This window comes from Notolabrus celidotus, chromosome 16 (genome assembly GCF_009762535.1).
Source record: "Notolabrus celidotus isolate fNotCel1 chromosome 16, fNotCel1.pri, whole genome shotgun sequence".
Classification (NCBI taxonomy): Eukaryota; Metazoa; Chordata; class Actinopteri; order Labriformes; family Labridae; genus Notolabrus; species Notolabrus celidotus.
Window position 1 is genome coordinate 19,112,912 of NC_048287.1, and position 25,517 is coordinate 19,138,428.

General features: G+C 40.0%; 1 protein-coding gene across 2 annotated transcripts in view; it reads right to left on the reverse strand.

Annotated features, from left to right (window-relative positions):
• ripor2 (RHO family interacting cell polarization regulator 2) overlaps positions 1-23,806 on the reverse strand; it is a 69,988-nt gene extending 46,182 nt beyond the window's left edge. The window contains exon 1 of one of the 2 annotated variants that reach the window (XM_034705200.1): positions 23,285-23,806. In XM_034705200.1, the coding sequence (XP_034561091.1) occupies positions 23,285-23,363 (79 nt within the window). In that variant the 5' untranslated portion in view covers positions 23,364-23,806. Of the gene's footprint in view, positions 1-5,576; positions 6,035-23,284 lie in introns of those variants that run through there. The other variant, XM_034705201.1, reaches the window with a different exon arrangement.
• Positions 23,807-25,517: the final 1,711 nt, after the last annotated feature.

A 25,517-nucleotide genomic window follows, 5' to 3' on the forward strand; every position in this document is an offset into this window, starting at 1 on the left:
ACATAATTGTTCCGGTTATAATTTTTCATACATCGCTGCCTCTTACTCATGCGGTCAGCAATGAAAGAAAAACACACTTACACACACAAATGCATGCTTATGCCATGTGTGGGTTAGTGTGGTTTTTAGTCTGCAAGTGATAGAACTACAGACAGCCTGTATTTTATCTTTCTTGCTGTGTAACAGATTGTGGTTTAAAAAAATCTACTTGAGTCCCTGAACTAAAAACTGTTTTCTCTCTCAGGGCTATCAGCCATCGCAAACTATGCTACAAGCTTAAAGTGTTATTACTACTCTCACAAAAACCTAAGAGTTGTGAGAGAAAACAGATGAAAAAAAAGAATCAGTCATTTTTTGGGCAGCAGAAGTCGTGAGCATTATCAATTCTTAAGTTGCTATTTTGTGTTTTGGACAATTTTTGTTTGTGTTTTTGGGGGCAGGAAAAAACATTAGTTAGCTAGTTGCTGGGGTGGAAGTGTAAGCTAAATTTTGGAGCTGAAGTAAAATATAATGCTCTTGATGGCAAAGTGAATCAAAACAGATACTGGCTCAACTTGAAGATGAAATAAAAACCGTGTCAGGCTTAATGGAGCTGCAGATTAAGGAGATAATCCTTAGCAAGATCATCACAACATCAAATGCTTATCACACGGCTATGTTGTTTTAATTTCATCATGTTATGCCTTTCTTTTAACATACATTGATAACAGCCACTTAAACGTTCCTCAATATCACAAATGTCATGTTAAAGATCATGAAAGAGGGAAATTTATGTTAACAACAGGGTCACCATTAAACTTTCACTGGGGACCATGCATGTCATACATTCATGGTCCCCAGTCCCCATTCAACACTAAGAAGACAGTGAAATTTGAGCATGATTTATTTAACACGGTAAAACACAGGATCAGAGAATGCGAGTAAAGGATGTCAAATTGGTTTACTAAGTGTGGCTAACATTAGCAGAGCTAGCACCACCAGTCTTCAGTGCTCCTTGCAGGTTAACATCCACATGTCTGAGCTGGTTTCACAATGATCTGGTCGAGTATTTATATGCCAGCTTAACCAGACAAAGCCAATACTGCCAAACTGCGCTGCGCTACAAGATGCCATCTGTCACCTGTACTTGTTTACATCTGGGTAACAGAGGTTTAGAGCATAATGGTAGTAGCCTTTGATCAGCGCTACGGCCCTGGTTAGTGGCGCAAGGATGTGCAAAACATGGACAGAACATTTGAAAGGAATTTCAGGCCTACAGTAATAAAAATATGAATACGTTTAACAAATTAGTAATTCTAGCGCCAACTAAAGAGAGTGATGATGTTTGATCTTCTAGTCAACTAAATGTACATCACAAGTAGAAAGCTAGAGCCATGATGTTAGCATGCCTGAAGGCCTCTTTTTCTCTCTCTTATTTCCATATCAATCTCGCATCCCCTTCCCAAAGTCTTCACAAACCCACTGCCACTCCTCATTCCTTCGAGTCAGTCGTCTCCAGTTCCTCAGCCACCCCTCCACTCCCTGCTTCTGCCCCTCCCTTCACATACCACTTAACCCCCCGTGCAACAACCACATCCCACCTCCTTGACACCAAAAATCCCCAACACTGATAAAACACCTCCCACCCCTCTCTGAGGAAGGGGTGATTGTAGGGTAAAACATGCTGGGACAGGCGAGGAAAGCCAGACCATCATCATCTAGGGAGCAGATAACCTCTGACTCAGAGCAGACGAGATGGCATCATGTCACTAAACTGCAATCTAAATGGAGGTTTGTAACTTTTACAATCACGTTGTCTAAACAGACTTCCTCCAACAATAAGGTGTGAAAAGTTAAGAACTAAATGTGTTTCTTAAACTAACACCAGTTTGTAGGCACTGCAACAGACACATCAAACAACTGTCGTCTATATCTGTGAGCAGAATGACCCAATTTCTCCACAGGGAGCATAAAAGTCTCATCAAATAGAACAGAATAAAATCAACTTCTTGCCAGTTTTGAGTCGAATCAAAGCAGCCTGCCAGACGCGGATCATGGGTCGAGTTAAATTTGGAAGTCTGGATCTTCAGAACTCAACAAGAGATTCAAGTTTATCTTTTAAAATCACCCTCATCATTTCACTTTCACAGAGCAGGCGGATCAGTAAAAGTTCAATCATCCCTCCCTGTCTCCATGAAGTACTCTAATTTTTGCAGCTTACACGCCTTATGAAATGATTATCAGCTGTAAAAACTTTAAGGAGGCACTCCTCTTGGAAGAATGTACGGTCTGAGTTCTCCCCCAAAAAAGCACACAGATGGAAAAACATATGTATGTGCATGCAAGACATACACAGCCACCCACAAGCTCGCACAGAAGCATGACATGTTCCCAAGACGGGAGGCGAGAGTTCTTGAGGAAAGGAAAAGGTCAAGTGCTCTGGGTGTGAGACGTGTACAGACTTAAAGCAATGAAGTCTATACCATGGCCACTTGCACAATGCATTGACAGGCTATAGTTCCCCTTTTGGTTTGCTGGTTATTGAGCAACTGTAATCAACCTCTATTGTATTAGCTGTGCAAGATGGCCAGCTGGGGTACTCTTGACAAGGATATTTTTTAAATAAATCAATTAGTAAAAAAGGAAGAAACCTCTAAAAAATCTAATCATGGTTCAATTCAGAAGTCGATTTAAAAAAACGCATTAAATGTTCTGTTTTTTTTCCAGGATGTCTTTGAGGTTTGAACTGGAAGAAGTGTTAAGGAGCCAAGATCCAAGAGCAAGATTAAGAGCCTACAGTCACAGGAAGATAATGCTAGTTTGTAAGGCTGTCTCTACGCTTGGCTGCTTAGTTTAGCTTATAAGCATGTTAAAATTTCTAATGAGCACAACATACAGAAAGCTGCGAAGCTTAACATGACACCAATACTTTTGTAGGCTTGATAATTGTGTACGATTAAAAATTAAGTGTTCAAAGGTCATCCTCCGGAGATCACAAGTCTGTACAAAATTTCACAACAAAACAGTCAGCAGTTGTGGAGATGTTTCATAAAAACCAACCATACAACCATATCGTCCTCTTGATAAGAAGACAGGGCATCTTTTATTTGGGTTCATCATCTGGAAACCAATTATATCTGTAATCATCTGCAGATCAAGTAATCTAATAGTTGTTGAGATGATTAACTTGACATGAAAACTTCAACTTCAACTTATAAAACTGAAGGATCACCAAGTGTGATTCAGGTGCTGATAAACAGTTTCTCCACGTACATTTTAAGGCAATTAATGTTGAGATATCACACAGGTGTTTGGACCAACTGATCAACATCACTCGAGAGAAGCAGCTAGCATGGCATCAAAGTTCTTCTGAGCTCTTCCCGTCAAAACTCTATAAACTACAGAGTAATATGTCTGAGCACAACAATTTGCAGCCAAATTTGCCATTGCCAATTTAGCTCAGCTGGTAGGGCAGGCACCCCATGTACAGTGGCTAAAGTCCTGGGATTGATTCCTAGCCCGGACAGGATTTAGTGCATGTCACTCTCCACTCTCTCCCCATGTCCTCACTCTCTCCCACAAGCTGTCCTATCTAATGAAGGCTAATAAGCCCAAAAATGATTGAAAATAAAAGCCCTACAAATTCTTGACCAAATTAACAAAACTATTCAATGTAACCAAGAAAAAGTCACAGTTCTAGCAAGATATTTGAGTTCCTGTTTAGGTCTTTAAATTCAATTAGTAAGTGCAAGGCAGGTTTTTCTTCAAATGGGCTGATTGTCATCGGCTCTATAATGCTTAAACTTCAGTCAGCAGATGTTTGTATTGCTGTGCTATCAGCTAACATCATTTTCAATCAGATTCTGTTGACAACAACATTACAGTATCATGTTTTAGTAGTTTGGGGGGAAAACCCAACAAAGCAACAAGAGCGTCTGAATCCCCTCCAAACCACACAGCCATAATTCCTTTAATGAGACTTCGGAGAGAAAGAGGAGGAAATGAGTGCATGTGTGTGTGTGTGTGTGTGTGTGTGTGTGTGTGTGTGTGTGCGTGTGTGTACGTGGGTGTGTGCACTTGTCCCTGCATAAGTAAGACAGAGCGAAGGGAAAGAAAGCGGGCTGAGACTGAGGGAGCAGATGCAGGGAATGAAAGGCCGGCTGGGGTAAAGTAGAGAGAAGGTGAGGGAGCGTTGGTGTGTGTGTGTGTGTGTGTGTGTGTGTGTGTGTGTGTGTGTGTGTGTGTGTGTGTGTGTGTGTGTGTGTGTGTGTGTGTGAGAGAGAGAGAGTCTGGGAACAGACGCTGCTCATGCATCCCTTCAGCCTGGTCTCTGCTTGGCACAAACACGCTACCCCCTTGTCTGCAGCCCCCTTCAAACAGCTTAACCAGGGCCCAAACTGGCTGGCAGGGAAGCAAAGCACTTCCACTTAACCATATCAAAGCACTGAAGGAGCGTTTTAGCCTTGAAAAAAATGCCTTTTTTCATAAAAAACAGCATGAGCAGCCGGGGGAAAGCATCCCTGCAAGCTGCATGCTTATTTGGGCAAAGGATTTTCCTGTTGTTTTGATTTAATTTCCAAGTGTTCAGGATTTCGGATATCTTAATTAATACTTTCTTTTCATCAGCTTGGACATACAGCTGAGAACAGAAAGTCAGCTCTGTTGGCAGGCTTTCATTAAGACAGGATTCAAAATATCAGAGAATTGACACTTCTCTCTTGTGTTTTAAAGCCTAGACAGCAGAAAAAGTGCTTTGCAAACCATCTGGCAGGTAGAAAAGCTGCTAACAGTCTTCCATCAGAACAGCCAAGGCTGCTCAATTTGCAAATAGACCATTTTTCTTCTGTGTTTATCTGCTGTGGTTCAGCTGGAGGATCCACTGTGGGTGGTATCAGTGTGCAGGAGATGACAAAAGCCTGATGCCCTTTGACCTCCATCCTCAACAAACCTAGAGGGGCATTTTTAAAATCACTGACCTGACTCTCTTACGTTTCACGTGTGTGTCCTTTTTGCACTCTTTCAACAGGAAGAGTACACTCCCACACATAAACACAGCGTCTGGACAAGAGTTCACAATATGTTTCTCCCCATTTAAACTTACATCACGTGTCTGCAGGAAACACAAAGCGACCTCAATGCACCACATTACTCACACCACATCATCTGTCAAGACAGACTGAAAAATAACTCATGATACCGCATTCACTTGGAGTAGGCTACATAACCCACGTTTGTCAGTTTTCTGACAAATCTCTTGACGAGCATAGGACATTCAAATATTTTTTTGACAACTTCTTTAGGAAAGCATCCCCCAAACAGTGCAGGTTTACTCATAGTTCACTGAATGTGCTTGTGCACCAGCCAGACATTTAAATAAAAAACACTCGATTTCAGATTAAGACTCTGTTATTTGGGTTTATCCTCCAAAGAAATGCATCCTCGATGAGCTCTCATCGCTCTGATCCACTAACCTACTGCCCCGGAGAACAAGCTTTACCCCAACATGAGCATACATTTGACTTTTTTTCTGAATGAAAAACGAAGTAATTGACGCTCTCATCCTCAATGCCTTTAAACTTGAAGATGCTACAACTTACCTCTGCAAAACTTCACGAGTGGCTCCTCAGTGGCGTCTCTGCCCGTCTACCTGCGCCTCTCCATCCATGCGTAGAATAAATAAAAAGTGCGTTTTCGCTTCGAACGCAGGGGTCTAGTTGCTGATCACGATGCCAACAAAAAGCGAATATCTCTGAGTCCCCAAAAAAATAGGAGCCGGCCGGATGAGCGACGTATAATTCTCGTATTCTCCCCGGTGAGAGTCGCAGCAGCGGCCGAGCGGAGCAAACACTAAACCCCCTCACACACATTCCAGTTTGTGTTTGCAGCGCTCCTCCTGAACAACGGAGGACCAATAAGAGGCGGAGGATGTCACAAGGAAGGCGGGGTCACTGTGCGTGTTGGGGTTGCATTTGCGTGTTGTATATATGTGCACGCGCACTGGAAGCATGAATAAAGCGTGGGGTCTGCCCTGTGTCCTTTATTTCTGCCCGCCTGTCTAGTGAAATTAAATCAGTTGGAGCTTTATTTGTGGGCGGGGACTTGAATTAAACATTTATACTAAATTTCTATCTTTGATTAGGAAACAAAGAATGACACAAAAAGTATTGAAATCGAATAAATTCCTTTTGCAGGAGCGAATTTGGCAGTCTCACTCAGACATATTTACACTATTGGGTTTTTAAAGACCAACGTTTTGAGTTCAAGTCCCTCTAAGGCCAGTGGGAAACCAACATCTCTGTTTATTTTCTTCAATTCATTTTAAAATAATTTTATTATCAATTCTTTTGAGAAATTCATTGACATCTTGCCCCAAAGCTTCAAGTTTTACTCTATCGGTTTTATGCTGTGTGCCTGATGACAGGGTCATGCCCAGAGGGGGGGGTCTGAGGTGGCATGGGCCCCCCTGAAATCTGATAGGCCACCCCAGTTGCCACCCTTAAACACTATTGGGACTATTGGCTATTGGCTATTGGCTACTATTGGGACTTATCTGAAAATCAACTATTTGGATTGTGCTACTAGGAGTTTACTTTGGAATAAGGTGCAGCAATTTTTTTGTTAGACTTTAAAAATTATTGATTGTCAATATTATGGTACCAGTACAACTTTAGTTGTAATTAAAACACTCAGTTGTTTTAATTCTAAACAAATTAGTATAACATCTGTAAAATAGTTTGAGTTTAGAAGTTAGAGATGATTGGTGGAAACAGAGAGGGTATCTGCGTGTACACACGTACCGCATGCCACCCCTGCATACACCTTGACAACCCTATCTGGACATATCTCTAATTACTTGAAACCTTGTGGCAAAAAGGTAAATACAAAAAACTAATTGGACATGAGGGATTAAAAGTACATTTTTCGCCATTGTTTTCACACAACCATGAAGTTAGAACACTACTGTGCTGTACTTCTCTTTCCAAGACCAATATATTTTTCTTGTCTTACAATTCCGTATTTGTTACTCAGTTTAATAAAGATGATCACTAAAATTGTCATGAGTGATGTGTAGACATAATACAGAAGTTTGGGGCCCTTAAAACTCTATTGAAATCAGAACTGACATGCATTATTGACTGCTTTAGACATGGACTGTTCCTTCTCTGCTCTCTTGGCACACCAGTCCAGTCAGCAGGGTGAATCCACGTCTGAGCACCAGATTTATCCAGCTGTCACCTTCTGAACTGTCTCTCACATTTATCTCTGCCCTTGTACTCTGGACAGCAGCAGAGCCATTTTTGGAGGGAGAGCTGATACCTCCTCAGTCCTGTGGGTTTAAATTTAGGATTTAGGAATTTTGGATGTTGGAGCTTCTTGTTAGCGGTATGTTGTTACAATACGTCCTGTTTTATGGTACAGCGTTTCACCAGCGTGTGATACACGCATACACATACAATACATTTTATTAGTGCTTGTAAATGTATTGACAGGCTGAGAAAATTATGGTGTGATTATTTGTGATTACACACTTAAACAAAGGCCTTGTTCACAACTGCCTTCCCACTACGGTTGCCTTTAGTGGGTTTGAGCTTTACAATGATTGCTTTCTCCTGGACAGAAAGCAAAACACAATTAAATTACATGGAAGAGAACCATGAAAAAAACAAACACCTCCATCTTGAGTAATTTCAAACAGCGAGAATCACACACACAGGTGCTGGAGAGAACACATTTCAGGGGGACGAGTTCGTGTAATGTAGAGTGACTCGTCTTGAAGTGCCTCTGCCAGCATAATTGGCCCCCCATAAGTGGATATGCCGTTCCATTGAGTCCATACAAATCCAATTCAGCTCGCCCTTCCAAGAAGCAAAGGGAGCAGAAAATGGCTTGTCCCTTTTAATCCATCAGTTTGGTTTAAGAAGAGGAAGGGATTTCATAATGACTCATTGACATGATTCATCTTAAAGGGAGGTTCAGGGATTTTTCTTGGCCTTTTCTTCTTAGAAGAAGGGTACACATTGTGCAAGAAAATTGGAGAGATTCTGAGAGAAATCATGTTTTTGATCAAGGGCTGATGTTGGATTCGGATGTCTTATCTTTGCAGCGTGAAAGCTTTCTTGAGAAAGTTGTTGGTACAGAATACATCTGAGACATCTGCCAAGTACATAAACATAAAAAATTGGCAGAAATTATTTATATGATGGAAATGTAACTGTTACCTCAAATCAGAGTGAGCCTTTCCTGTGAAGCTGAACTGACCCCAACTAGACCTTTTTTAACAGTGCCCTTTTTCTTACTGACTTTAGCTGGTCTGCTCTCAAGTCTTCTACTGGGAGTTATACTTGAATTATAATGTCAAAAATTGCCTCCTTAAAAGTACGAGACCACTTTGATCCCACTTTGTTCTGTACAGTTGACCATGAAATGCAGTGAAAAACACATTCAAGGATGCTAACATACACACAAACACACGCATACACACCCATCTACTTCTTAGACTCTCAGCTGCTGAACAGCTCAGCCTGTAATTATAGCTGTCATCAACAGCCCCTGACTAGCAGCTATATTTACTGAAGAACCAGCGCACTATAACACACTCCTAAACACAACAAAACACACAAAGAAAGCACCATACACATTTAGAGTTGTAGTTGTATGCACACACACACACACACACACACACACACACACACACACACACACACACACACACACACACACACACACACACACACACACACACACACACACACACACACACACACTCAGATCACTCAGATCACTCAGATCACTCAGATACATAATCATCTATTTATAGCTGCTGCCAATCAAATCAAAGCAACAGGTAATTTAGCGTTTAATCTGCATCACTGGCTCTAATCCCCTCAAGAATTTTCTCAGGAAGTATAAATTTAACTGTGGCTCATTCACAGTGTCTGGAACATAAAGCAACACTAAATTAGATCAACATCAAAACTTGATATGTGGTCTACTGTATTGTTGTCTCTCTTCTGTTAAATGTGGTACTGGGGTGATGAAGTTGGATTGTCATAAATCTCAGATATAAAAGAAAAACATAATTCTTCAAAATGTTAAGTAAATATTCAATGTACAAAAAAAAAAACATGTACTTTTTCCTAAAAATTACAGAAGTAATACAGTATTTGCCCACCATACAGGATCTTGAACAAAGAAATACACCTGAGAAATAGTCAACAATTCTCTGTCCCATCATATAATACCTCCAAAATCACTCATCCTGACATATCCTAATCAACCCAAAAATTTGAAAATCTCAGTAAATACGACTAAAATGTACTGTTCCAGGATAAAATATAATTACATTAGTTGCCAGAAGTTGTTGTTTTTGTGTTGTGTTGCTTTCTTTCTTTCAGAGTTTTTATGACCATAAGTAAATGCACATAACCTAAATGATACACAGCCATGTAGGAAGGACCCCTGGTAACTTCTTAAGAGTGTAAAGTGATGTGATTCCGTGTATCAAGGTGTGTGAGATGTATGTCTTTACAATGAATAGCATGGCACTAATTTCTATGCTTGCTTGATTATCATTACATACAAGTATGTGTTCTTGTTGAATGTGCTTTTATTGTTTAGTTGCAGGAATTGTATTATTCTGAGACATTATTCTTCCAAAGGAAACTCTACAGTAAACTTAAACTGACAACCTAGTTAGATCTTTTGTTCATCCAGCCACAAAAAACATATTTGTACATCACTAAGTTTATATAAAGGGTATGTATAGAGTTCTTTGTGTCCATTTAAATGTCTCTTCATACACAGAAGGTATGAATGTAACCAGCCTTCACTGACCTCCCAGCAGAGCCATTCCTCTCCTCTTGTAGCAACTGCTGTTTGTCACGACCATCGATCTCCTGCTCCGCAAGAACCGTGGCATTGCAACACGGTCTGTGGCTTACGTTACATCCAATTCTTCTGTGCTTGATTCAGTTCAGCATTTACCCCATACATTCAGTATCTTTCTTAAAAATCTCTTTCTGTATCCTCTTCTCTAAGCATGTTCTACGTCTCTGCCTGACAAATGTCTGACAGCTACACCACGATGAGTCAGAAAGGCCACATGACAAGAGGGCAGGAAGGTCAAGGCGAAAGGATGTACAGGCACAGCTGATGGTGTGTCAGAGTGAGAGTGTGTGGCACGTAAATGTCAGAAGAATTTCTGAGTGCTTCTCTAGTTACTAGCTCTGTTTAGGTTGACTCATTGTTGAACTACTTGTGAACCCAAATCCAACTAAAATTATGATTTTTCACGAAGTATGTTTCCTGCCAGGTTATAAAGTAACAAGCAGTATCTACATACATTTTTCTTGGATTGCTTTGATGATACTTCAAACTGCTCAATGTCTGTATAAAGCTGCACATTAGTCAGTGTGTCTCCACAGAGGTGAGACATTACAGGCTGCACTCTGCCCCGTGGCGCGGGTCTATGCTGTGGCTCCTTTAGTCTTTAATGACAGGTTGCTTTTTGCAGGTAGAGTCACTCCCCCCAGGGCCCCAGAGTCACAGACAGACAGCAGACTGCAGGTGTGTGCCAGAAACATCATCTCGCCTGCTGTCATGTGTGGTGACCTCACAAAGCAAAGACATGTGATAGGGGATGCAGATTTTCTCAATTCCTTCCTCTACCAGTGTTTATTTGAATAAGTCCTTACAATATGTTTTAAAACGTTAACACCGCACTGGTCTAGAAACTAACCTTCTGTCTCTTTGTGAAAATACATAAAACATTTACTCCTTGTCGTCCTCACTCATGCTAGACAAACAGCACAAAGTCTGTTGTGCACCCTTCAAAATAAAAGCCCATTGAAGAAAAACAGGACACAGGCTGAAGTTAGTAAAACGGCAAAATAAAGCATCAGAAATAACATTTTAATGAGACAATGCCTCCTCTTCAGCTAAAGCATAAACTGGGTCACTCACTTAACTTCTTTTTTTTTTGTGGTCTGGGAGCTTCACTCCTTTTAACTTTCCTTCCAGCTCAACTATTTTCAAAGAAACAGTTAGATGTTAACATAGCTAGATCAAGATAATGTTCTCAGAACTTGGTGGTCACCAATACAGAGGGAGTCTGCTACAACAATAGTAGCACGGTAATGTGTTTTCAGCTTTATACTCTGCTCCTAATCAACAGAAAAATGCTTTTTGCATCTCTCAGTTTCAGGAGTATATTGCATCTATAGGTGGATATGTGGGCTGAGCAAAAGTATCCCAGGCACAAAGGAGGTGACCATAACGGTAAGTTTGCTTCTAAGACATTTTATAACTTTTAAAAAATCATAAAAGCAGCTACTCAACAAAGAGCTAAACTTCATCTCCAAAAGTGCACCAAGTTACACCTCTATGAAGGCTCATGGGTGGTCCAGTCAGGTCTCATGTTTTAAACAGGATTACCTCATTGTGAGAGAGGATCCAAACCACTGAGTGTAAACCTGGCACACCCAAAGCTGCCCACAGCTCAGACTGTCATGGTAACAAACAAGAACTCTGAAAGAAAGGTTAGCAGGACGGTGAATCTGCCATCAAGGATATATCCCACATGTTAACATCTGTGCCGAAAACGCTGAGAAGAGAGTACACTTCAAGTCGAAACATTTCTGTAAATAAAGAAAGATTTCTACTCTTGCATCATCTGGCATACTGGATGTTGCACCATTTCACAACACACCTGAAGTCCCAGATCTTTGCGGAAATGTTTTCTCTTGTCAAGCCTTCCTTTTGTTTTTTTCTCTCCTCCTCTAACTGCAGATAATAATAATACTTTGAGTGTTTGGGCAAAAGTAGGTCAGTGGAGCCAACTGTCAGAAGCAGGAAGAGGGTGATGCAGAGCGGTAATATTCCAGCTACAGTAGGTCCCCTCAGGTCAGAGCTATACTCCCAGACACACATAGCAGCCACCGATGCACAAACTACAGTATTGCCATGATCTCCATCGTGTTGTATTGCTGCTGACAGAGACGACATCTGTGGCAAGACAGTGGAGGTGTATGAGTGGGAGGACTGTCACTGTGTGGCAAGTGAGGGAAGATGAAAGGCAACGCTTATGTGTGTATGAGGTTGCAGAGGAGTCGGTCAAAGTGTGCGGGCGTGTGTGTGTGTGTGTTTATGTGTGTGTGTGTGTGTGTTTTCCAGTGGGGCAAGTAGATCAAGTCAGCTTTGGATCATTCTCTGACCTCCAGCAGTGGCCTCTTTGGCTCTAAACTGGCCTGTCGTGAATGTCACTGCAACTCTGAAATCAGACATTTCACATGATCACCCTTAAAATGATTTGAACCCACTGACAAACCAAGCTTTAAGAAGAGGGAGTAACTCTATGTGTATTTTGTAGCACAAGTAGTTGAAGATGAAGTTGCAACTTCTCTTTTGCTGCAGGGAGAGATTTTTTTATTCATGGCATCCATTTGTACAGCAGTTTATAATCTACATGTACAAGCAAAGTTTCAAAATACAAGAGTGTGCATGTGAAATATGACTGCATAAGAGGTTTGAGATGAATTCCTAGCGTAAACAAGTCCACAATATCTTGAAGGTATCATCAAGGCAAGCCAAGCTCAAACAAAAGCCCATGCAGCTCTTTAAAGTCTAGAAAAGTTAGTTTGCTGGCCTGATATCTAATCAAATAAAAAAGGAATCATTACATTGTTACTCCTGTTGAGAGTTCTAAAGTTGAAAAGCATGGTGAGACAAGCCTCGGGTGTAGTTAGATGAACCACAGGATACAATATCTAAACACTGACTCATTGAGGCCTTGAACCCGTTACTTGCTCTTAGACTTGTTCAACAATGTTGCTGCCCGCTGGCAAAAATGCTCAACTACACTTTTTTATATTGACTCTCATCAGAAATTAGTTTCACTAGTTTGTATAAAGTCCATGTTTCAAAAAGTACTCCAACTTCCAGTAAGTTTAATTTAACGCTTTAGGCTTGAATGCTGTATGTACAAGAGCAAAGTTTAAAAAATTGCTTGACAACATATTTGGTCATGCACAGTCAACCTCAATCTTTAAGTGTGGTATTAAAAGATTTATCCAAACTGCCAATTTAAATGGGGCACACAAAAGATAGTTTAAGCATAGATAACCCAAAACCATGAGGAATGGTAGAATGGCTTATCAGTATATATGCATTTTTGTTTCCCTGAATATGAAGTAAGGGCTGTAGATAGATATGTGAGGTACCCCTAAAGGATTCCAGTCAGTGGATCAGGAGTCACTGGGCATCATATCGACTGAGACGAGGATACAGTTTCACTGGGTTTACCACACAAGACAAGTCCAGACAGGAGAGTGAGAGAGGAATGGATTTGTGAAATTTGACCTGGTTTCTAGTCTTGCAGTCTTCTCGATGAGAGCCCTGAATATCATGTTAATGCCCTGTGTGACTGTGTGTAATATGTGTGTAGTGGGGGTGGTGCCCCATTTCACCCTCAGGGCAACAGTTGAAAGCTTGTACTGTAAAAGTGAGATAGATTACATGTCATTGGCAAGATAATATAATGAGCGCTACTCAGAGCTTGTATCATATGAAGCGGTGATTTGATTGTGACATACTTACAACTGCATACGATTAAATTAAGATGTGCTTATGTTGCTGTATTGGTCAAACTTCTGAGCTTAATATAAAATCAGTTTTTATAGTGTTTCCTAAGCATGTGCAAAATATCATAAGATACTTGCCTACACTGAATAATGTTGTGTGTCACTGTTATCAGGCCTCAAGATTAGGCTAGCCGCTAGCATTAGCAAAGGGCTTTGTCTCCTAGCTTACCTCAACTGAAATTTCACTGCAATTAATGAAGCGGTTCAGATAAACCGGGTCGTAAACAAAACAGCATCAAATATATGTACATGTAATGTTGCGAGAGAATTTCTAAGTTTAAGTGAAAAACTTTTTTTAAGGAATTAGTTTGATGCAAAGTTCGCTAATGTAGCCACCTAGCTTGTAAGCCAAGGTAAGTGTTATTGATTGAAATGTCACTTTTAGTCCCTATATACACCTTCGCTAGCAACTTAGTTTGACTCTTTTTAGTTTCTTCAGAGAAAATAGGCAGCAGGTTACAAAACAGCATATGAATGAATACAAAACCGCTCTTTAATTTCTTAAAGTTTACGGTGTAGACAATTTGTTTCAAAAGACACGATTGGTGTAAAGTTAGCAAACAAAAAGTTTGCTATGGCAAACTAGCAAAGATGGATTTTACAGAGGTTTTGTCTTGCTTTTATATACCCAAACATGTTGAAATCACCCAGTTACTTAAATTGGGGTTATTCTGCCAAAACCTCTTAAAATTAAAATTAAAAAATCAAAGTAAAAACCAAAGTATGGGCTATGAAGCTAGAGGCCACTAAACAAACTCTACTATTAATTTCATCAGCTTTGATTCAATCTTTTCCCCCATTCAAGTCTTTGAGTACTTGTTTCTTAGATTACCAGAGGAATGCTGTTCTTCTCCTGCAACCACTTGTTCCAGGAAAAGCTTCCGTACCGTGGAATTGAGACCAACAGTTGATGCTGTCAACGTACAGTCTTTAAAATAAGCCTGCATGTTCTGTCATGCATTTGTTTTCTGGCTTATTTGATTTCTCCTTAGATCTCAGGTGTTGTTAAGCCAAGAACATTAAAGACAAGCCCTTGGGCAAAGTCTGGAGAAAAGGCTTAAAGAGAACTGGTGAAAAACACAACATTAAAGCTTTAACCCTATTCAGTTGTATTTGTCACCTCACACCTCTACATACACCCATCCCTGAAGGATTTGTTTACATTCTCTAAATCTGTTAGGGGGCGTAGCCTGAATGGAAATCTCACATTAAATCTCAGTGATTGACATGTCATTGTGCCAAAATAGGGTTTTCAAAAACCAAAGGAAAAAAGGAAAAACACACAGACAATAGCTGTTGAGCCCAGCAATTAGTGGTTTTGTCTTGTAATTGGTAGTCAGGGGTGGAGTGCAAAACACATCCTATTTCACAACAGGAACATTGCAAAACAATCCGGCATCAGAATAGATCAACTTTCCAAAAGTAACTCTAAAGTCTGAGCCACACATGGTTTAAATGAGAGGGATTTAATTCAGTTCAACACGCTGAATCAGAAAGCAACAACGTACAACATATTCAAGACATTATAAAGGCTGACATGTTAGAGGAAGAGTTATTTCCTTCTTCTCAAGGGTGAATTTATTAAGGGTGCTCCAAGTCCTCTTTTACCACTTGCTCCTTACTTCTGACTGAATGCAGCTCTGTGATTTGTTCTGACCTGACCCAGTTAGTCAAACACGAGTTTATTTAGACACTAAACACCATCTCTTCATACCAATAAAGGCACCATCGACCTTACACTGAAATTTATTTGTTCAGGCATTAATACCATAATATTGAGGCTTTCCTTCAGGACTCCTTTAACACTTGTGCTTTTATTTTGCATACTGTGTGCTGCTCTGGCACCGACCATGTGTAGCAGACTAGCAAAATCAGGCCCTTTAAATTACTTAAAAGGAGGAAGCAGGGTTTAAAAAGCCATTTGGTGTATTTTGGTCTCAATGAAGCTGCTGTGCTCTTTTACTGAAGTCTTTGTTTCATTAGGTTGGATCATTTTCTTCTGAAAAAGTTTAAAGAAAAGGTGCTTGTACATTCATGGTAAAATGTGATAACAAAGCATTAAAGTAGAGTTGTTTTTGTGCTGGCTCTACTTTCTGAAAGAGCTCAGTAGAATTGATAAGGTCTGGTACGTGCCTGTGCAGAGGTTATTTTAGCAGGGGCTCAGGGGTAATCATAAAGGGTGAGATGAGACTTTGCAGTATCATCCTGTTGTGTTACAGCATCAAAGCCTCTTAGTTGTGCATACTTTAAGCTTGTTGGGATGACTCTATGACCTCTGAGCTTGAGAAAATTATTCCAAGAAAAAAACCCTCTATAAACTCATTGATCCCTGCCGGTCAAATAAAGAACAAAGCTGCTTTCATAGCATCTGGAAAATCAATCTAAAATTTTCATTTCACACATACAAGGGACTCAAATATTCATCTGCATCCACAAAGTGTTGGCATGTCATGGAAACTTAGAAGGACGAAAAACAGGCAAAAAAACCCCAGCATGTTTTCTCACTTAGTTTTGCAAGAAGAGTATCATATACAAAGATTTTGGTTTCATATTCTAAGATGTTTGTGTCTGAGATTTCTGTCTACAGATTGAGCCACTTATTTAATTTCACTTCACTAACTTTAAGCTGCATTATAAATTCCCTTAAGGCTATGACAAAACAAGAAACTGACAAGGTTATGCAGGTGACTCTGGAGTATTTATTGCAGTAATGAAAATACACTAAAAGTCAATTCCAATGTGACATGTCTTGGTCAGTGACATCAGTAGCGAGGAATAATTTAAACAGCTGCATTAATGGTATGCTTGTTGTTTTCTTCACCTCTAATTTTCATGAAAGCAGCTTGGTTGCAAGGTTGTCTTGAGGGAATGTGACATCCCTAATCATACTCCTGAACCCTAAACTCAGTTTGCATGACTGTTTCTTAAATTGGCTGAGACAGCTGTCACTCAGGAGACAACATGATTTTTTTTTATGATTGGCAGCAATTCGGGGATCTGGAACCTATACACATCACAAGGGTAAATGTTGAAGCTGCTCTAACAAATAGCAGATTACAGTGAAAGATAACCGACAGACTTCACTGTGAACATGCTGTAAATCATCAAATCAAATCCATTCCTGTATGGGTATATACTCCACCTACTGCTTCCTGCCTCAGTATTGAAATCAGTAAATATATGCGGGAACCACATTTCTCAAAACACAGTGTTAACTTCCGTCAACATGTATCCCACTCTCATGGCTTGAAAATGGCAATCTGCCCCCCTTAGCTACCATTTGACGTTTCTGCAAAGTATCTCCTTTGACTGGTGTAGGGATGGAGCTAAAACACATTATTACCACCGAGCAAAGCTAACTGAGGCTTTTTGTGTATTCATACGTCCTGAAGTGGACTCACTGAGAGGCTGAGAGAAGAAAGAGTAGCAGGAAAAGAGGAGGGAGAAAGTGAGCTTGTGGCCGTGTTTCTACTCTGTGAAGGCACTTTGTCATTTATGCTGCCAGGCTAAAAGTAGCGTTCCTTTAGTCATAATTCAGCAGCACAGCAGCAAAAGAATAACAAGCAAGAGTCACCATGTCAAATACAACCTATTGTCTTTGGGAATGCAAAAATAACACCAAAGACATCTGATACTCTGCCTTTCTGTTACATAACTGTGGAGCCAGTTGTACGATGTGCTTGTATGTACAAGACAGATGCCTCTCGCTTTGCTCTCCAGTTTCTATCTTTTGATAGATGATTTAGCAGGTATTTTTACACCACCTACACACACAAAATACTGTTGCATAAACTGTATAGTGCTGTTAAGGTCATCTGTTCTTGTGGCCTACTGTAACCAATAACTGAGTCTATCCAGGATGTGAGCTCATGTCTGGTGCAAAGTAGGGAGTCATGTGATGTACTATAGAAACAAATAAATACACTTTGGTTTCATTCAACACCTGAGGTTGCTGTTTGAGAAATACACCTACAGGGGTGGTACAGATTGAGTAAACCACAAGTCAACGTTGACTTCTGTCACCTTCTAAGTGCAAGCTTACACAACTTGCTAAACCTGCCTGCCACCTCTGTGCATACTGTAACTCATGTATGTAACTCAACCTATTTAACTAACTTGTCTTAACCAAGCGGCAACCTCCGGTCTAAAAAATATGAGTCAATGCGGAAGTGTTAAAAGCTGCAGTTCATCGAGGATCCGCTTGAGGCTGGCTCCGGAAGTACCGGAAGTCACATACACATGAATGGGGAAAAGACGATCTTTGCAGCATTCATAAACATGTTTACAGCCTGGTACAAAAGATGAGTGTAATCTGAATAGTTAATTTCTCGATGTCCTCTCACTGTGAGGGGGGTGAATTTTTTTCTAATTCGGCAATTTCGAAGATATTGAAATTACCAGTCTTCCAATGAGAGGCACAGCTGCCTGTGGGAACACTGCAGCTGTTGGCTAGGAGGCTCAAAGCCCGCCTCTTTACGTCACACTGGCTCGGCAGAAGCAATATGGCTGCCGCAGCCGATTGGTCTCAAAACAGCTCTTCAGAAACAGATGGGTGACGTCACGGATACTACTTCCATATTTTTTACAGTCTATGGTCTTAACCCAAACTGTGATCTTTCCCAAAACCATGCCATGTAACTTTGTACCTAAACCTGATCAGTCTAAGACCACTTCACATGTTAACCACGTCTTTCTCATGTCTTTTCAAGGTGCTTGTTGTTGTTTTTTTTAAACCAGGGGTTCTCAAACTTTTTTGGCTTGTGTAACCCCTTTCAAACAAAGTTTCAGCCAAGTACCCCCTTGTATGGCCGAATTTTATTTTCAGGAAATAGTATGGAAAAATAACATGAATAAATGTATGCATGTGGTTTTACAGTGTCATAATAAAATTGAAATAGAAGACGACACAAATTCTATGCTTTTGTAATGCAATATTTTTCAGTAATAATTAAAGATTGAGGCAGCTAGTACCTTTGATGGCCCAAGGAGCACACCGATTTATTTCTGTCAAACAAGAAGCATTTCAACCACCTGTCCATTTTATGAATGAATATGCTCAATTTGGAAACAGTGCCCTATTTGATGTTGCATTGAAATAAAAATGAAATGCTGTTGATAAAGTTGTTTTAAATCAGATTTCTTAAAAATTTATTTTGATACAACTTTTTTTTATTTATTGTTTTACATTTGTCACGTACCCCTTGCAGCACTCCAACGTACCCCTAGGTGTACGCTGCTCTTAACAGTCATATATGATGATTTGATAAACTCTCATATATGTAATTTTTTTGAATTTATGGAAATATATTCTGTTCTTTTGGAGGGAGAATGTGTTGTAAAAACAAAAACTGGCTCTTATACCTTTCATCTACACTAGTAGTACATCTCTGAATGTGTTGTTAATGTTGATGGGTCGTTCACTGTCATCTAAACTGGGATTTGTCAGCAGTTGTTTGATGGATGTTGTTCAGATATTCTTGGTGTCACTAGCAACTTCATCTAATGAGTCAAACTTCATCATATCCAGTTAAATATTTCAACAACAATATTGATTAATAGAAAATGTAGTGCAGACATTTATTTTTCCAGATGTTGTATCCTGATGGTTTAAGTGGTCAACTTCTCTGGTTTTTAGTGAAATATGTCAGCTAGATTTGATGGTCTTCCAAGATGTTTACACACATTCATGTCATGGAGTCAAAATTTTAACTTGAATAATATTTTGGCTAATTTCCATATACCTTTAAAACTAATGTCAATCCTTGCAGCCTGTGATTCTCATAGGTTACATATTCATTGATTACAAGATGATGATTACAAGGCAAGTTTTCTTAGGTAGCATTGTATTCATGTCTTTCTGGATGTTCCACCTCTGTATCTGAATATTTCTTAGAGAACTGTTCAGTATTATAAAAGAAATATGCAACAATGGGAGAGGAGATATGTAAATCACTATATCAATATATTTCTTGAGAGCTCAAATATTTGCAAATCCACTACCAATGATGAAACTAATGATTTAAAAAGAAAATAGGTCAGTTGTAGTAAATTTATATCCAGGACCAATAAGAATGAAACACTAGGATATTCAACACAAAACACACAGAATAATTTCTATGACTAATCCAAAGAGCTAATTAAAACATGAAATATACGTGATCTATATTCTGCAACCTTCATCTGTGTCTGTGAATAAACACACCAATGCCTGCTAGCAAACCTCAGCATGAATCCTCGCACTCTGATTGGCTGGCTTGTTGCAGAGAGTCATCTGGCAGTGCACCTCCTGGCTGTGATGTTCAAAGGGAACGTCACATTACCATCGGTATATCTCAGTCAGAAGTGGGTCAGCAGAGGCATTAACATACATTACACACTAAATGATGCAATAAACGGGAATATCCTCCTCGCTGTCCACTCATCATCTGTGAAGCTGCTACAGAGCTACAGAGTCTTTAGATAGAAAAATAGTGTTAATGTGCACAATGTAAGCATTTAGTGTACAAACATGTATCTAAGCAGATAAAACATGGCTGAGCACTTGTTAAGCCCAAGGCATGTGAGTGTGTGTTTGTGTGTTTGTGTGTGTGTGTGTGTGTGTGTCTGTGTGTGTGTGTGTGTGTGTGGTTCACAATTTGCCACCGGTGTGTTTGTGTGTGTTGCTCGGGGGGAGGGGGATTCATCATTTGACATTTGGGGAAATACACTTGCTCTTGAGTGTTACATGAAAAGACTGAAACAACTCATGTTTGCTAGTTCAATATCAAACTGCAGCCTGTTAGCTTAGCTTTATATTTTGCCTTTATTTGATGGGATGGCTGAGCGGAGACAGAATGTCGGGAGTAGAGAGTGGGCAAGGACATGTGGAAAAGGGTCATGGCCAAGAGATGAAACAGTAACTCTTGTAACAAGGACTATAGCAGGGGTGTCAAACTCATTTCAGTTCAGGGGCCACATACAGCCCAAGTTGATCTGAAGTGGGCCGGACCAGTAAAATCAGAACATAATAATCTATAAATAATGAAAACTCAAAATGTTTCATTTTGTTTTACTGCAAAAAAGTATAAGTACATTCTGAAAATGTTCACATTTAATGAACTATCTTTCTACAAAAACAGCTGTGGTATTTTTTGTCATGATGAGTCTCATATTTTACTCTTTAAGCCCTGAAACCTGCTGCCAACACACCAAACACAAACAGGTGACCCATTCACCTGACACAGAGTGTAATGTTTACTGCAAAAGAACAGATAGATTATGATAATGAACAAGGTAAAGTTGATTATTATGGACCCCTCAGCTCCTGCAGGAACAGTTTCCTTACTGGACAGTGTTGTATGCAGGAGTGTAGTGCTAGTGTTAGTAGTTAGTGGATCATCTTATAGTTCTCTAAAATGTCTTTATGAATCTCAACAGGATTATGGAAACAGCAAGTAATCTATTTTCTCACTTTGAGAAAAAAAGTCAGGGAAAAAAAGTGCCGTTAAGCTGCGCTCAGTCAGCACTATGATTTTATGCGACCCCCAGAGGACAAATTTGAAATAGTAATTACTTTTATTGAAAAATTGCAGCTAATGTCTTCTCTGTAATTTTTTCACTTTGCAAAGGCGTTCCTCGAGCTGGATTGGAACCTCTGGCGGGCTGGTTTTGGCCCGTGGACCGTATGTTTGACACCCCTGGACTTTACCCTCTGTATATAGGGTGCACGCTTCAAATGCTAGGCCAGCTGCCCAGCTCACCAGTTAACAATGTGTATCTTGTTGCTTAAATATGAGTTTAAATTTAGCAAATACAGTTTTCATTTTTACAAGGGATCTTGACCCAAACTTTAATATAAATGCAACATCAATAACCTCAGCTTCTTATGTAAATGCACATACATTTGGAATAAGCTCCAGGGATTTGATCTTGTGAGATAATGAATACAACTTGAGGGGTGCGTTCACATGAACTCTGTGAACACCATTAACACGATCGTATTCTGAGTCACTGAACCCAACACACACAAAACTCTGACCAAGCTGTTGATGATTAAGTTGCGCTGTAGGTAGCACAGGTTACAGGTATGAAAAAGAGATGATAGTTTTGTCAAATGCTATCTATGTTATTAAAGGTCAATGCTAAAATGGCCTAATGCTCTTTCAGTCACTCTGCTCCCCAACTCTGGAACTCACTCCCACCAGACATCCGAAACTCTGACTCACTACCCCTCTTCAAATCAAAACTCAAAACCCATCTGTTTCAAACTGCATTCCCTGCTTCATTTCCACTGCTTCATTTTAACTTGGTGTTACTTTGCTTGTTGTTTCTATTTATTTTATCGTGTTGTTTTATTTATTGTGTTTTAATCTGTCTGTAAAGCGACCTTGAGTGTTTTGAAAGGCGCTTCTAAATAAAATGTATTATTATTATTATTTAAATAGACCCTTTTACAGTTTGTAGACAATGATGTCATATGTAAGCGTGCACACAGAGTTTGCCAATGGGAATATTGTGGAGCACAAAACTTTTTCAAAGCCACGCAAGGGGATCAACCACCAATGACCATGCCTTCCAGATCTGTGTGATATTAGTGAGTGGATAGAAAACATGAGCAGTGGACAAATATTCGAGACATACATGCCTTTAGTTTAGAAACTTAGCATGTTCAAAGAGAAATCAAGAGCACACAGGCTACTGTGGTCATGTACAGATGTCAACGTCAAATTTTAAGACATAGACTCAAAGTTTTGTGTCTTGAAATCAGAAATCCCCCATAATATAGAACCTTAAAACCCACCATTCAATGACCAGACATTTTGGTGCTGTTAACACTTTTAATTCAGTGTTGAAAGCTTGCAAATTCATCTCGATTGATGGAGCCAAAAGCCACATGTTGCAAAGTTGTGAATGCATGCTTGTGGTGATGTCGTCTACTGGTCTCAACAATGCTTTTCAGACATCAGACTTTTGCTCAGAAATAAAAGCACATCATTCAATTGTTTTACAACCTGACGTCCCTCCCTCGTTCTTCTACCGCGGTAGAGTAATCAGACTGTAAATCTCCTGCTCATCAGTCCTCCTGCCAGACTTAAGTTATTATTACAGCCGGTTATTATAGCAAAAACACACACACAGTACATGTGAATATTTTCTTGTGGTGTATATTGCTTGGTTAGAAACATCTGCCTGTTATACAAGACCGCCCACACTGCAGAGGGCACGGATCCTCTCAGCTTTCTAAAAAGGGTAAAAGTTGAAAAATCAATAAACAAACTCAGCAGAAAGCTCCGGAAAATGTGAAATAGAGACAAGTAAGAAGTTGTTAATAGTAAAGCATTCACTATCTCAATCACTGCATGTATTAGCAATGGACATGACTTTAAATGGCACACTGATGGATTCTTTTTCACCTCACTTAGATAAATCAGTTTTTGGTGGTTGTTTTTAGCATCACTTTGTATCAGAGCCTACTCAACCATGCAAAAACAACTCCACCTACACAGCTGAAGAGATCCCTCTGGGCCACACTTCAGCCTTCAACTTTTACCCTCTTCTTAACCCCGATCACAACCACAAGTGTAAAACCACAGACTCCGACCTCCCTGTAGCGCTACAGCGGCCAGTTCAGCCCACCTGTAAACCCACGCCTGCTTTCACACCTTCCAACTGACCCTTGGCAAGCCTACCGTCCTCAGAGAAGACATCCTCCGCTTCCTCACGCATCATCTCATCCAGGTCATCCTCTGCAATGTCGGTCACAGCCATCACTACTCCTCCTCTTCTTCTTCTTCTTTCTACCGTGCTCCCTTGGTTTACTAATCAGAGCTTCCGAGAGAGTGACTGGGTTGTAAAATCGAATCAACGCAGGATCGGCCTCTTCGCTTCAGGCGACAGTCCGACCACCAGCAGGCTCCTCGCTCAAGTGGCAGAGCACTGGGACTGAGCTTCTCTGCAGGAGGATGTGTGTAAGTGCCAGGTGAAGTGTGTGAGTGTGTGTGTGTATGTGTGTGGGTGAGAGAGAACTCCCAGCGACCTTCACTAAGTTTCAGCAACAGGGCTGATTTCGTAACATCCTGTGCAAAGCTGAAGTGAGAGTATGCTGTTTGAAGAGTACTTGTATGAGCAAGTGTGCGCATGTGTGCTTGTGCGTGTTGTATGAGGAGGGTCTTGTGCATGTGTGTGGGTCCATATGCACTGGATGGTTCTCTACATGAGTCAGCTGGAGAGGCTGGCGATAACAGAAATAAATAGATTCGGTATTTTGAGCCGGCATGGACATGCGAAAAAGGGTGTGAAAAGTGTGTGTTTGTGTGTTTGTGACATGGCATGTGAGGTGTGAGGTTGGCTATACTTGTAATTCCTTCACAGCTCGCTATGAATCATGGGACTACGCTGATTGCTCTCTCTATTTTTAAGAGCTGATATAGTCTGGTGTTGTCTGAGCTGCTGAAAGTCTCCATGGACAGAGTGGGAGGCTCTGTTTATCTTCTTGTAGTCACAGTTTTGACATTTAGGACCATAGAAAGCATCTTTGTTTTAAGAATATAGCTATGACCTCAGTCATGATAAAGTCCACTGGTTATTGGAGACCACATACTGTATATCTGTTTTAAGGACATTTCCACAACCTCAAACACTCCTCTCACAAGCCTGGGTGAAAAGTATTTCACAGTAAGCTAAACCATGATGACAGCTACAGTACCATACATTTCAAAATAAATCTGTCAAACATACAGTCCAAATATACTGCCAATGTTTTAATTTGTTTCTGAAGCGACTCTTTCAGTCTTTCTAAGAAAACTTGCATGTTATAACTGAAGATGCAGCTGCCTGTGTTCTGTTTTCTTTAAATATCTATTATTTATTCTTAGTAACTGACTCATATTTTTTGTGAAGAATCAGGAATTTCAAGCTTGTTTCTTGCTGCTGTATTTTTTTGTTGTTTTAGAAACAGGAGCACCCAGAAGCAAAAATAGATTAACCCTTTGAAATCCCTCACATTGTGATGAATTCTGTCAAGACCTTCAGAAAATAAATTGCATTTACTTTTCAAACACGAACTGTGAGCTAATTTTGAGTGTAAAGTAAAGTAAAGTAGCTCAATCAGGCTGTATCATGTTGCTGCCACCAAAGGCTAATAGCTAACAATGCCATCACGCTGAGGTTAATCACTTTTGATGGTTTGATATTTTATTCATCTTTCATAAATGTGCAGTTAGCTAGTTCAATGCAGAGGTCTCTATATGTAGAAACATTACATTCTTGAGGGGCAAGCTGCTGCTTAGTAGTTACATGAGATTTAAAACTAAAGTAAGAGACTACAATCACATTAGCAGCATTATCAGGCTGTAGCCTACTATGTGGGGCTGTGGCTAAAAGCTAAAGGTCAACAATGTAACACTTTGGGGTTTATTAGGTTTGTGTTTTGTATCATTCATCTCTCATAAATAAGTATCAAGCTAGTGCTGAATGTAGAGGTCTATACAACTTTGAACACTTATGAGATAAGCTACTACAGTGCTCCAACATGAGATTAAAAACAAAAGGAGACCTACAACCATGCCAGTAGCTTTATCAAGGGGTGCTATGTTGGGCTGTGGCAAAAAGCGAAATGCCCACATCGCTAACACCCTGCGTTAAAAGCAGGTTTGTGGTTTTGTTTATGTTATTTATCTCAGTTTAACATGTTAGAACACTTGTTTTCTCTAATTAGCACTTAAGTTACAGTACAACTTAGAGTTAGCATTAGTTTACGGGGTATTTGGTTATCAACAAAAGAATTGGACAAAAAGTAGAATTTGAAATAAGTTAGTATTGTTATTGTTTACAGCCTGGTACAAAGACGAGTGTAGTCTGGATAGCTCATTTCTTGATCGGCTCACACTGTATGGGGGGTGAATTTTTTACTAACGCAGCAAT